At 41.2% G+C, this 14,840-nt stretch overlaps 1 protein-coding gene across 1 annotated transcript; it reads left to right on the plus strand.

The window, feature by feature from the left end:
- The first annotated feature begins 1,169 nt into the window (after positions 1–1,169).
- SLC10A2 (solute carrier family 10 member 2) lies at positions 1,170–10,296 on the plus strand. The gene is made up of 6 exons (XM_049815692.1): positions 1,170–1,591; positions 4,731–4,849; positions 5,994–6,082; positions 8,221–8,396; positions 8,989–9,146; positions 10,163–10,296. Exons 1-6 carry the CDS (start codon positions 1,170–1,172, stop codon positions 10,294–10,296), a joined length of 1,098 nt encoding a protein of 365 aa, XP_049671649.1.
- The last annotated feature ends 4,544 nt before the right edge of the window (positions 10,297–14,840 follow it).

Below are 14,840 nucleotides of genomic sequence, written 5' to 3' on the forward strand. Positions count from 1 at the left end.
CGCCGTACAGCACGCCCAGCGCCTGTCCTAGAGCAGTAAGGCCCAAAGCTCTGCTCCCCACTGCCCACGCTTGGCTCAGAAAACTTGTCCCCTTCCTCCTCCACCCTCGCCACTCCACACTCCTCCTCCTCCTCCCACCACCCACCGTCTTCCCAGCCCAAGCTGGAGCCAAGCGTGACTGCACCAGCTGCGCCTGACAGAAGGTTCTGGGAGGACCATAAATCTCCAAGTCGCCCGAATAAGCACAGCCCACGGCTCCTCGCTCCCTTCCCTCCCTCCCTCTCCTCTCTTCTCCAGCCCGATGAGCTCAGCGTGGAGCTGGATGTGACCCAGAGCGACGCCAGACACAAGCAGGGGAGGGCAGATACTGGGGGGGTCACCCAGGGACCCGGTTGGAGGTGGTTCTCCACCAACAACGCCAAAAACGCAGGCGATGTTTTAGAGGACGGCATTGCGGGAAACTTTGCAGCCAGGGATCTTCACCATCTTCAGGAATGCGCGGAAGGTGAAAGATTACCTAAAAGTTGCATTCGGGAGCCTAAAGTGATGCAAAAGTGCATGCAGTCCAGTGCTAGAGTTATCCCTGTACTCCAGTCCTGACTTCTATTATACTAGAAATGCAACCAAATGAGGATCGCGCCGCATTCAAAGGAGCCTGCGTGTCATGGTGAGCGCTGTGTCACTTAGCAATAGTTGCAGCTTCAAATCCCAGCTCAGGACCTCTATTTGGGGTTTCTTGTGTCTCGGTCGCTCGCTCCACAGACCCCTGTAATGCCGGTGACGGCACATGCATGAGCGGCTCTCTCGAAGGCACGCAAGAAATTCAAGGAATGATGTCTAAACTTTCTCTTCCTCCTGTGATTCTCATTCCCTGTACTCGGTTACACCACAAGCCTCCTTTACACCTTTACATATTAACACAGCTGTTCTCTTGATGTGGGATTCCTCATCATCGTATGAATAAATGATTAATTGTCACCGTACTGAGCAAGTACAACTTTTATAACTATATGAATCAGCACTGTGCCAAGCCCTTCAAGAATAGTAAGAGCGTTCAAGTATTTATTGCACCTTATTGCTTCCTGGATCATTTAAAAGGACTCACTGACAACCATTTACACAGGCTTGAAAGTTTGCCTCTGACGTACTGAGCAGTTCTGTATTTCAAAATGCAGACATACCTTCTTTCCCAGCAATTTGACACTGGGTCTTTGGCAGAAAACTCCACAGCTTGTCCAGCAAATGCTACTATTTGCAAAGGCACATCTTGTGTGTTACCAGAAGATAATTTTAATGAAACCCTGAGCGTAATTTTAAGTACTGTTCTAACAATTATGCTGGCTTTGGTGATGTTCTCCATGGGTTGTAATGTGGAAGTTAAGAAATTCTGGGGCCACATAAAAAAACCCTGGGGCATTTTTGTGGGTTTCCTTTGCCAGTTTGGAATTATGCCTCTCACAGCCTTCTTGCTGTCCTTGGTATTTAACGTGCTTCCTATTCAAGCTGTCGTGGTGCTGATCATGGGATGCTGTCCGGGGGGCACAGCCTCCAATGTCATTGCCTACTGGGTGGATGGAGACATGGACCTAAGGTAAGACAGTTGTTCTCTAAGTAGTTCATCTGGCTTTTTACATTATAAACTTCATATTGAAATGAACTGTCTGATGTTTTTTCCTTAGCTTCCTGGCCCACAGATGGTGGAGCTTTCTCCTTATAAAGATGTTTAGTTTCTGTAGCAGTAGTAAATATAAGCAGAATAGCAAATATCCTTGGTGCACTGAGAATTCATGTGAAAGACAGAATAACAGAATTGTGTATATTAGAAAATGTCTTTATTGTAAATCTTCAGATCCTGCAGAAAATAGCATTTATGAAGACTGCTAAGATACTAAGGATTATGAAATCTTTGTCCAAGTTAGAACTACTTTTGTGATTTTGTTTCTCTTGACATCTTGGGCAGTAAAAAAAAAAAAAAAAAAAAAAACAAAATAAACAACGAAGGATTTTAGGATCTGAATCCTCTGTACAAAATAGTGGCTACACAATAGTTCTTGAAGCAATGTTCCTTGAAAAAGACCACCTGTAGAAAAATGTTTTCCCTCCTTTTGTGTTCTATACAATGAATAGACAGGCATAGATTTTCTCTTTGGGAACTAATACAAACGAAAATCACTTGCGGTAATTCTATCTGCTCCTGGCACCTTCTGCAAAGTCTTCAAACTGAGGGAAAGTTTTACAGGCTAGAAGCCACTGACTAAGGCAGCTCTGCATATTGGGGGCAATGAAAAAACTCTTTTGTGGCAAAATGCGATGGTCTCGGTGACAGGGTGCTCTGAAGTCAGAAACAGATCTGTAAGGCACCTGGCATGGCCTAGGACAACAAACACTCAGGAGAAGTGAACCCTACTCTTGATGCAAATTCCATGGGGGGGTTCATTAACTCTAACAGCCTTTAAAAATGAGCCATCTTTTTAGTTTTATATCCTGATTGCTTTGGTCTAAAATAAACAGGATCATTTCTCTGTTTCCCACAGAGTAACATAAATTGAAGCGTTCATCCAATTTATCATATGCCAGTCTGAACCAGAAATGGAAAAAATAATAGAAGTAAGAAAGATGTGGAGCTAGGGCAAATAGACTAAGAATGTTAATATTTGTAGCTTTAGTAAGACATTTTTTCCATCCTTTGAAAATAGTGAACTTTTCTGTCACATGCAAGTGTTAATGTAATACCAGCTTTCAAATTATGTATGAGGTCAGCTTTGTTAATCAGCAACTTCCTCACTGTGGAGGAAAGACCTATGATATTAGGAACTGTAAGACACTTAATTCCAATAAATACAGGTCAAAGAAACCAGAGATGGAAAGATATCCAGCACAAGTCTGAAATTGTGTCCTAATCTTTCCTTGGAAGAATACGCTGAGCTAAACTATGCTTTCTCAGCTCCTTATGTTCAGTCACGCCACTGAAATCAATGGTAAAAATCCAAATTGATGATGCTATAAATGAGTAGGGTTTATATCCCATGATGCTGGCAGAGGGTGAAGTAAATTGAAAATACCTATAAAAGGTTATTCTTCAGGTAAAGACCTTTACCTTAAGAAGTCAAAGGCTTTTGGTCAGTACCTTTATAACAATAATGCAGGGACCAGTGGATATGGGAGGTACAGCAGAGACGGCAATGCAAGCATCTTCAGTTCTTGATAGAAGAATAACAGTACAAGTAGCTTGGCTGGTTTCCAAAGCTAGCACAGTATTATAGAAAGCCTGCCCATCATATCAGACAACGTGGGGTTTTTTTAAACTGATAATATTTCATGTTTATACATAACACCTCATCACCATTGTCTACAGTCCTGCTTCAAAATGCCCCAGTGCAAACAGACCGCAAGTTAGAGCAGGAATTAATTTTCTACTGCTCATACAATCACAGGGAGGTGAAGTATAAGGCTTTATACCTTTCTTAGTAACTCAGACCCAGGTGATATCCTCTAAAGCTTCCCATAGGGACATCTGGGTTTGACATCTCTTGATATTCACAAAAACAACTGTTTCTGAAACAGCATCTCCTCTCCTCCACAGCTCCCCTGGGAGCTTCTGTGAGCACAGGGACTGGGGTTAGAGAACGTGCAGACTTTGGGGCAGGATATAGATACAGGGACAGTATGAAGATGTAGGAAATGTGGAGGTAGGAAAAATAATCTTCACCTGACCTTAATTGTAGCCCATGGCTCTCTGTGTGTAGAAACTCTCTTGTCAGAGGCTCCTACAATGTTCTATTCGATGACTCGGAAGCAGAGCATGGTAGGAACCAAAATTAATACAGATATTCCTGTGGTTTCTGTATTAATTATTCTAGAGTTCTCTGGATCTGCCCTGTTTGTGGGATGGGGTCAGTAGTCGCTTTTTTGAGGGCAAGCAATGCAAAAGAGAAATCAGAAGTGAGGTTCATAAGGAAGTTTCCAAAGTCCCCTAACTAGAACCCTCTCTCATTATTTTTATGTCAGAGGAGTGTGATTTGTAGGCATAATTTTATCTATTCTACTCAGATTCTGAGAATTTCCTCCTTATTTTAGCTGTCTTGCCTTTTCCTCCTTCCTGTAGCAGAACGCATCTTTTAGTACAAGGTGTATCAGGCCTGATGGTTTCAAGACTTTATAAACAGAAACGTCTTTGCACAAACCAAGGAAGCAACGATACTTACAATTAGCTTCACCGAGTAATTCTCAGCTTCTACTCTTTGGCCTAGAGCAAAACAAGCCAGAAAAGGGAATTTTATTACATCACACATCCTAAACGACGAAATATTTTGGGGTTATGCTGTTGACTTTGGAGTGAAAATTTAACACTCTAGAACTGCTGGAGCTCCATTTGATGTCCGTCTGACCCTGTCCAGCTTGCCACCCTCTCAGAAGCCAGCCGGACAGACAGCACGCAGACAGACTTGCCAATAGACCTTCCTGATGGCTGCCTGTCTGCCTGCCTCATTTGCACTGAAAGTTATTGTTCTGTGCCTGCAGAACACGTTGACATTTTACGTTCCTTTCTTTCCAGCGGAAGCCATTCCTTCCATTTAGTTTTTTTTCTAACCCGATATACAGGATAAATTGACTGTAGCCAGCAGCATTTTTTGCCCAACCTTTCGTAAGCTGTGAAGTCATAACAAGAAAATGAGAAAGACTGTAGGCTAGCATGAGATGAACTGTCACTCTAACCAATTTCTTCGCAGCATCAGCATGACAACTTGCTCCACACTGTTTGCAATGGGAATGATGCCACTTTGCCTCTTCGTTTACACCAAGATATGGACTGATTCTAGTGAAATTGTGCTCCCCTATGACAGCATCGGTGAGTCCAGTGAACCAGCACTTTCCCTCCTGACTCTCCCCTTATCCTCCCTCTAGTAACAACCACCTTTATACCATCATCCTGCAGAGTCATGAAGAAATGACCCGAGATTTCTAAATATACTCATCCTCCTACTTTCCAATAACTTCCATGGGAATTACGTACCTAGATCACGTCATCCACAGCTCTGCAGAACAAAGATTTGAAGTCATTATGACTCGCATACAGATATTTATCACAAGATTGTGCATGCTTTTCTTTCCAAACAGTTAGGAGACCTGCATGGTACTGGGATAAGAACACAGAATAACGTGCACAGGAATAGCTGCTTCCCCTGGATAAAAGTGTTTGTAACAGCTTTAAGGCACAATCCTGCAAAGTGCTAAATGCTGAGGCCATAATCTGGCAAAGTACTTAAGCACATGTGGATAATTAAGCAAGTGATTAAAACTGCTGAGTCTCTTTGAAAAGCTGCAATCTACACTGCCAGGAGTGGCTTCGTTTGACTTCCTGTCAAAAATCTCATTCAGCTACAAAGAGCAAATAGTCAGAGTATTTGGAAATACATGCTCCAGTGCTTTGCTGAGCTGTGGCCCTAGTGCTTATCAAGTGCGGTTCCATGTTGTGCTAATCTTAAGAGCCAGCAGAGTCACTTTCATATTCTTCAATTTCATTTCCCATTGTCCTGGAGGGGGGAAAAAAATCACATACGTTGCTTGCGCTTTCAAAATAAATACCGGAGGGGGGAGGCCAAAACAAAAGGAGCTCTAAACCAGTTGTTGATATGGTACAGTACCGAAACACCTGCAGACAAAATGAACGTTTAATATAGCTACTCACATCACAGGATAGTGATGATTAGCACACTCAAATTTCTGTCTGCCTTTCTGATGCAGGTGAATGAGCATGTAGCTCAGCAGAATGGCAATTACTTCAACAGGCTGCCGAAGATAACAGACTCTATAGAAAAGCAAATGGGCAGGTGTGGGTAAAGCGTGCATGTGTGCTCTGGGGGACGCGCACCAGAAACAGCCTCTGAAGGCTTGCTCCGCACCCCGAGCCGCTCTGCACGGTGTCTGCCCTCCTGTCGTGAACTTCTGCATGATGCCTGGGCTCAACTTCTCTTCTCTCTTCTTTTTTACAGGAATTTCACTGGTAGCTCTTATAATTCCTGTTTCGTTTGGAATATATGTTAACCACAGATGGCCTAGTAAAGCAAAAATCATACTTAAGGTAGGATATATAAGGCTGAAGCATTAGTAAATGTGGACAAATTATGGAATCAGCGGCACCACTGAAGCAGTACATTGCTATTCATAGTATTAGTATCTGACTCCATAAGACCCGGGAAGTTTTCAGCAGAAAACAAATGAGACGCTGCGGAAATGTATTGCTTTCCCCCTGCACAAACATGCATGAGTTGCATACATTATTAGAAACCATCATTATCCAAAGAGCCTACTTTTGTCTTTGGCTACAACTATGTTAGTAATTGAGTTCAGTTTATAATGTAAACTGAAATTGGAAGGAAAATCATTCAGGTCAACTGGAGGCAGGTTTTCTCTGCAAAATAATAAAAAATAAGCACATCCTGGATCAAAAAAAACCCACTTTCTACTTTTAAACCACTTTACTGATTTGGGGGGGGGCAATTTTGGAGACTATGAAGTCAATTTTTAATTAAAAAAAAAAATCTGAAAATGTTCCAACTGTTAAAAAAATCTAACAAAACTATTCACAAAATTCAACTGCCTTTGCAAGATAGTTTGAGATGCATCAAAAATATGGGGCTTTAGCAAAAACTTTTCTTACCAAAATAATAACAACAACAACAAACTTATCTGCATTTAATGTTAACAGCAAATTAATCATTCCGAACATTAGGTTTAGGTTTAAAATGGTTGTCAGACATATAGAGTACCCTTGTCCTTTGTTAACAGATATATTTTCTGAATTTTTCCAAAGGAAAACTAATCTGGCAACCTGTTATTCTACCTACACTTGGTTATCATTTCTCTGCTATCAGCCCAGGAAGCATAGAACACAAATAAGGTCCTTTAAAGTCAGTTCTGTTTCTTAAGCTGTTAGCTTATTGTGTTGTATTTTTAAAAGCACTCACAGCTTACTTATGAACTTGGGTACTATTGAGTGCTGGTTTCAAAACTGTACTATTCCTGTTTAATCATTTAAGGGAAAAGCATGCACTTTAACTCACGTGAAAAGAAACTCTACTTGCTCTCTCAGCAAAACACCATTTCATCTTCTTTCTTACCGAGTGGGTGATCAACCCACAGGAGGGTCCATTGACAGTTTGCTTTATGTAGACAATGAAGCATCAAGTAACGATTGAGCCGTAGCTGTCAGATTAAGGTCCATATAGTGAGAAATGGACATAAAGGCACAAAGACAGCGTGCCAGGTGAAATAGAAGAGCTTGTCATTGCCAGACCATGTTTCTTCTTCCTAGGTGCATGTGGTTAATAGTTCAGTCAAACAAAAGTACTTGTTCACTCAGTGCTCTTAAAAAGGCGTCAGCCAAAGACTGATGAAGTCGGTTCAATGGGAATACACGTTTCAGCTGAGAAATGGATTCTCCTAAGCTTAGACCCAGAAGTCTGCCGGTGAGAACCTCGGCAACATGTGACATAAGGGCAGACATTTCACTTTGATATGGAGAAGAGGGTGAGATACCACTTTTTTTGGCAAGCAGTGGTAAATATCTCAGTACATTCAGCCAGAGGAAGTAAAATCAACTCGGTGGCTATGTCTATGTAGAAATGCTGTAGGAGCTCCCAGCCAGTTTTCAAACACAAGTTTTCAGCCACATTGAAGATCTGCTCCTCTGCTTGGTAAATAATTTCCCATCACTAACAATCTAGCATCTAGTTAACGTATGCTACACTGAGCATAGAGTGTGACTGCCCAAGAAGCGGGGAGGAAAAGTGCATTTTACTAGCTATTAGGCTGTCAGCTTCCCAACAGTTCTGTGGAAATTTTTCTAATGTGTGCACCATTCCTCGCTCACGTCACACCCGTGAAATTATTTCTAATCTCCATTTCTAACTACAATTATAGCCAAGAGACTAGTTTTACAGGTATCTGCTACAGATACCTATTATAGCTGTGCCTTGATCTATATCTGTAGTCACACATTGAAGTACACTGTACATCTCCTGTTTGGATAAAACGGCAGCTATCTATCTAATCTGTCTGTCTGCTGTGAATTACATTGCCGTAAACTTTAGGTTTTATGTTTAATAGGAGGTTTCAGTGACTCAGAGACACTCATGGGCATGTTTGACACTATGTTTGATGCCATTACATTTCGTTGAGGTCTCTTATTCACACAGCCCTTCCTCTTTCCCCTCACAGATCGGTTCCATTGTGGGAGCAATCCTCATCGTGCTCATTGCTGTGGTTGGGGGAATACTCTACAAAGGCTCCTGGACTATCTCACCCAAATTATGGATCATTGGCACTATATTTCCAGCAGCTGGCTATTCTCTGGGATTCTTTCTGGCGCGTGTAGCTGGTCTGTCTTGGCACAGGTATGGAATTCTCTGTGACAAAGACATGTAGCCTTTTTTTAGCTGTGAATAAAGTTTTTATTTGATGATTAATTAATGCTGGGAATGCTTCATAAACATTAGCTATGCTAGAGTCACTCATTCCCAACCCTGTTTCTGGGATGCTATATGTAGATAAAACTTTTCTTGTGCACATGTTTATTTACAGATTCTGACTATACTATTTCCTCCAATCTTTCATATGTCTTCCCATTGTGTGCCCATGTCCTACACTTCAAATAAGTGAAGCAGACCTGACTTATAAGTGGGCTAGGACTGCAGTAAAATTTCTCACAAAGATGCGGCAGCCTACAATTTCGAACATCATTACAGGAGAGGGAGACGGTAGTGAGTGGATCACAGTCCTTTACAATTGCTGAACTGCCATAAATTGTGTGTGTTCTGGTAGTAACAGCCATACGACTTGTGGAATGTTTTGCGGACTATGTGAGCTGAAGAATACCATTTTCTTAGTTATCCATTACTGTATGTTTCTTGCTTACCCAGATTACTAAGAGGCATAAGGGCCCCACAGGCTGTTATTTCACAACGGTCTTTGTGTTATTCCCTTTAGATGTCGTACGGTGTCTCTGGAAACTGGCATGCAAAACACTCAGCTGTGTTCAACTATAGTACAGCTCTCATTCACTCCTGAACAACTTGAACTGATGTTTACTTTCCCACTCATCTACAGCATTTTCCAGCTGTTGTTTGCACTACTAATTTTAGGAGGTAAAGTATAGCTATTTTCTATTATAGCATTATAATTATCATTATTGTTATCAGCCTCATTTTTCATGGATGTGGAGAAAACAAGGGATAAAGATAATCAAATGGAAAATATGTGCCCTGTACATAACTAGGAATATACAAGGCTCAGTTCAAGATCAGGAAGACCCCTTTTTTCAGCACAAGGTGGGATCTCTACCACCTACAAGTGGGCACATGAGAATACACTGAGCACAGGATGGTTGTTGCCCTTGGCCAAGGAAGGGCAAACGCCTCTTCTCCCACCGCTCCAGGGTGCCTGGGCACACAGCTGCCCACCAGGGCCATCCCCACCAGCACGCACAAACTCCCCATCCTACCAGCTGTTGAGAAAGCAGGCATTAGCTTCACGGCTAATGTGAGAAAACATCTTCCCTTCGAGGTAAAGGTCCCTTTTTTCCTCCCACGTACACCTCTCGTGAGTTGCACTGCTGCTCCTACAACCAAGCTGCCGAGGGTCGGGGTCTTATCCCCGGTGCTCGCAGGTAAAACCAGCCGGGACTGTGGACCCCCCACTCCCAAACCAGCCATCTCACCCACACCAGAGCACTGCCCCGGGGACACAGCCCCGACTCCCACCTCTCCGGCAGGCAACGGCGTGGGGACCGACGAACCGCTTTGTCCCAGCTCCTGCCAAAGGGGACTGGTGTAGAAGTGAGGGTCAGGAGCCCAAAGTCCTCCCCAGGGAGGCAGGCAACACTTTTAAAAGTCGCTTCACACAACAGGAACACAAAGCAGTCAAACACCAAATGCAGAATTCAAAATGCTTTCCTTGTTATTTTCTAAAGGTACGTTTCCAGCGATGAGTGCTGTTGACATAAAATAATTAAACATAGCTTTAAAGAAACTGGCTGGAGGTGTTGGAATGTTGTAGCAATATGAGGAAGGAAAATGTTGCATGGCTACATGTTACTACAGTGTCCTTTTCAGGCAATTGTTATGATTTCTTTATTTAATACTAAATATATACTGATTCCCAGGCTACCGCGTTTACAGAAGACACCGTGTCAAAACAAAGACGGACGTTGAGAAAACAGAGGAGAAAGAGGATTCAAAATCAGCGTCATCACATGCTAAAATAAATGGAGGATTTGTATCAAATGAGACCAAATAGACAATTACCTCTCTTCCCACCAGCTGAAAAGTTATACGGTTTACTTAAAACTTTTTTTTTTCACATGCCGTTGCTTTATTTAACAAAAGGAGAAGTTCTGCTGATATTGTACATTAAGACTTTAAAATTATTAACTTATGAAAGATTTCTACTTTGATTTTGAACATGGTTTCTGCCACGATTGTAGAATCTGGTTTTGAAGCTAATTCCCTAAAAATATTTCATGTTTTATTATGTCTTATTTAAAGAAAGGCAGAATAAAGGTGGGCTATTGCTTAAAAAAACAGGCAGATATTTGCATTACCAACTCCAGCTCATGATCCTGCAAATCCATCTGCTAGTTTCAGCCCCCACACCAAACAAAGAGAAATCTTGTAAAAGTGCCTGGGCAGCAACAGGGGTTGATGTGGAAGACCTGATAAGACTGAAGGACTTTCACTGAACATGAATCAACCATGAAATTGGAACAAGCAAATAATGAAATAAAGTTTCATTTAGGTCAGTCTGGGTAGACTAAAGTCACTGCACTGTACTAATTGCTTGAAGCATTAATTTATTCTAAAGCTAGAATTTTAACAAGTCCAAGGTACGTTATGACTCTGGGGTTTTGCCTACAGTAATAGAAAGTAACAGCTTTGCATCTTCAGTCCGGGTCTTTTAGGTGCTGGACACTTGAACAGAGAGACAAAGCTGAGGGCGTAAGCCTAGAGCAATTTTAGTGTGACAGCTGCATACAAAGGAGCAGGCAGAGATTTTGGAAGCGTAAGAAATTATCAACTTCTGCACTGAAAGGGAGGCATTTGAAAGTGGAACAAAATTGTCCCTGATTCATCTAGGACTACTTTCATCACCGTTAACACGAGACAATAGCTCTTGTAGAGAGTTATGTGGTTTTCTTATTTTATGAGCTCAATAAATTTGAATTTACCAGGTGTCTGTGGCATGTGGACACTGAGGTAGTTGACAACTTTAAGATTTTAATTATATAAACCACAGACAGAAATAATTGGATGTACGTATACCTTATTTGTCTCTGAAAATTCAAAAATAGATATGGAAAGCTGTCTTAAGTTTGTGGAGAAAATGAGCATAATTCTAAGAGAAACAGTGCAGTAAATTTTTTGCAGCTGTAGTTTTTTATGGATACATTCAGTAACATTAGTCCTGTAGCTCTTATGTAAAGAAAACATCCAGAGAACTTTAGATGAAATGAATGAGAGGTTGGCTGGCCAAAAAATTCAAGAATGAGCCAACTAGCAACAGATGGAAACTATACACCTCTTTGTCATATTCAAGTGGACCTTCTGAGGTGGTGTGAGTTAATGTGGCAGGTTTTTTACAAACACAACTGGAATTGTGGAATTTGAGTTCCCGCTATGTAGCTTTCCACTGCTGCAGAAATGTGCCCAGTATTAAACAAAGAATAAATTACTTCTATCTACCATATGTGGGGGAAAGGGTCTCGAAATGTTCCTGAGTTCTGGAAGGCTTGAAGCTGCTTCATTTTGGGGGGGAGTTCAGAGTGGTCATGACCTCCAAGGAGGAGTTTAACACTTAGTGGGATTTAGCACATAACGAGGCATGCTGTGTTTTACAGAAAGAAGATTAAACAGAAAAATGTAGGGAAGTCTGTTATGGAGGAATCATAAATGTGAAACAGCAGATTCACTGAGAAAAAGATAAGCTGTTATTTGTAACATCTGTAGTAAAAACGTTATTGTCCTTATCCTGCGTCCATCAAAAAATGGGCAGCCAAAGTTAGTTAGGATCATGTCTTTCTTACAGACCAAGACGCTACTCTTTCCCCATGCTAAACTTCAATGCTTCCATGCATATTTTAAGCAGATTTTGAAAATGTATTGAAGAATAATAGTTTGTCATGCTTATACTATGTGTGTGTGTGTGTGCGCGTGTATTTAAAGCAACCGTGTAAACACTGAACTGAATAAAGTCAGAAACTATTTATAATTTTGCCCACTGGAGTAATTTAAGGTGGAAAGAATGGAGATTAAAACCTAACATGCAGACAAAGTTTATGGCTTTGAGATGTAACAAAACCACCTCGGATTATGTCTAAAATTAATATGTTTATTAATCAAAGAATCATAGAATAGTTTGGGTTGGAAGGGACCTTTAAAGGTCATCTAGTCTGATCCCTGTGCCATGAGCAGGGACATCTCCAACTCGGTCAGGTTGCTCAGAGCCCCGTCCAACCTGACCTGGAATGTTTCCAGGGATGGGGCATCGACCACCTCTCTGGGCAACCTGATGAAGATTAAGTGAACATGGGATGTCTGATGCCATATTTGGTATATATTTTTTAATGTATATGTGCACTTAGGACCCCAGATGAAGGATGGAGGCTGCAGTTTCTGCAGCCATTACAATTACATCTAGCAAGATATATGTCGTATGTCCCAAGATTTATATGGGGAAAGCCAGCTCAAAGATCTTAGCCAACATATGCCTCTAGAGCACACCAGACTTAAAACAAAGCCCCAGGGCTTGTTAACATCACCAGAAGCAGGCTTATGTTGACATGACAGCTGCTAAATCTCCAGCTGTGGAAGTCTGGGCAACATCAATCTCTGTCCATCACTGGTGAAGCTGGGGTGGGCTATCTCACAGCAATGTAAGGGACTTTGGGGAAAGCTGTGTCCTGTCCCCAAAGATCTCCAGAAAGATGTTATGTGTCTTTGGCTGTCAGCCATATAAATGCTGAGATATGGGCTTCTCAATTGAAGGAGGCTGGTGGCCTCCAGCGTTGCAGTTGCAGTTGTCTTAGCACTGTCAAAAGAAAAACCCCAGCTTGTCAAGATCAGCTTGTTTCACTTGCTCAGCATCATCTCCTCTCATGTTCTCCAGCACGAAAATGCTTTCAAAGAAAGGCGGTATCACTTAGTCACTACTGCTTTTTAAGCAATATTTGATCCATTGAAACAACCTGTGGATGGGACATTGCAGGATGTGCAATTTAAAAGCATCACGCAGTAATATTCAGGCTAACAGATACCCAATCTAATTAACTCTTACTCATACTGGTATCATTGATTTACCCATTCAGGCTAAGAAGTCATACAGATGACTTAGCAGGTTCTAGGTAAACACATTTAGTCTACTTTTAGCTAGTCATTCATGTCCAGAGAGCCTGGGTAGTCCCTGAGTCTTAACACTGCTGCGCTGCCAGTTCTCAAGCCGTTGCAGGCAAAATGAGCTGAAGTATGTGTAAGGATAGACATACCCTAAAAGTTGAAATGACAGCTGGATTAATGCTTAGCTCATCCCAAAGTCTGCAGTATAAGGGCTGCAAGGATGCGACAATCATACTTGCCAAACCAAAGTCTGTAGCCATAAATCTGGGTATAAAGACTTCTTCCCCAGTCAGTGAAGAGAGAGAGATGCACTACCAGAGAGTTAATCACGTCCACTGTCTCAGACTCCTGTTACAGGATGAGTTGTCCACTGGTATTGTCTGTCTCTATAAAGTAGATTTAGATGGCCTGACTTAGAACAAATACCTAATTTTTTTACTCTCAGACAGGAAAAAAAAAGAAAAGAAAAAAAACAAGAAAAAAAACCAAACAAAAAAAAAAACCAAAAAACCCAAACAAACAAACAAAAAAAACAAAACAAAACAAAAAAACCAGTTGAAATATCTCTTTTGGTCTTCATTTCTTTTTCTGCATAAAGTCTCTGAACACCCAGTATGTTTTCTTTAACCGGGAAGATAGGACTTTATAACTGAGAAAAATAAAACTAGACAAAAAAATGTCTGTATGATGATTTTAATCTCCTATGAACATATAACTAATTTCTCAGCTGACCAAAAGACAGCTAAAAGAACTGGTTCTGTCATATAGTGTGCTGTGTTAGTCAGAAGAGAGTGCAATTTGAATAGAATTAAGAAGCAAATTGATTTGCACTTTATGTTCAATGAGTTTCTTGTTTCAGACTAATGAGGTTATAATGTTCAAAAAACACTATTATAATCTCTGTCAATCAGTATTATTTTTGTCAGCCTCGGAAAGGAGAAATGAACTTTATTTTTTGTGGTCCAACCAATTAATGTACAATACACTTGCTGCAAATCTAAACCAGTAATCCATATTCCCTTTCTCCCGAGGCACAGACCTCCTCTGCTTGGTATTTGACGAGAATGCTCCCGCTCTCCCCACATTAACTGTATCAGTTGCTCGTGTCCAGAATTAAAGCAAATATAGTGTAATAGTACCACAGCCAAATGACTGGATTTTCCAAGCCAGAACCGAAGGGCAGTAGAAGTAAAACTCTGCTTCTCTTTCCTAAGGAATATTTATTCTGCTCCAGAAGTACTAATATCTCAGTTAAGCTGAGCACTAAATTAACTCAAAATATCAAATGTAAAAATAACTGTTACTTGCCACAATATTTGCCAATCTTCAAACCGGAATTGCAGAAGATGGATAATTGAAAACCCTGAAGGAGTCATAATATGTTTTCATTAATAGTTATGCACTGTGGAACGATATTACCGTCTCCATTTAATTTCCATTAAATGTAGCCAT

This window comes from Accipiter gentilis, chromosome 13 (assembly GCF_929443795.1).
Source record: "Accipiter gentilis chromosome 13, bAccGen1.1, whole genome shotgun sequence".
Lineage (NCBI taxonomy): Eukaryota > Metazoa > Chordata > Aves > Accipitriformes > Accipitridae > Astur > Astur gentilis.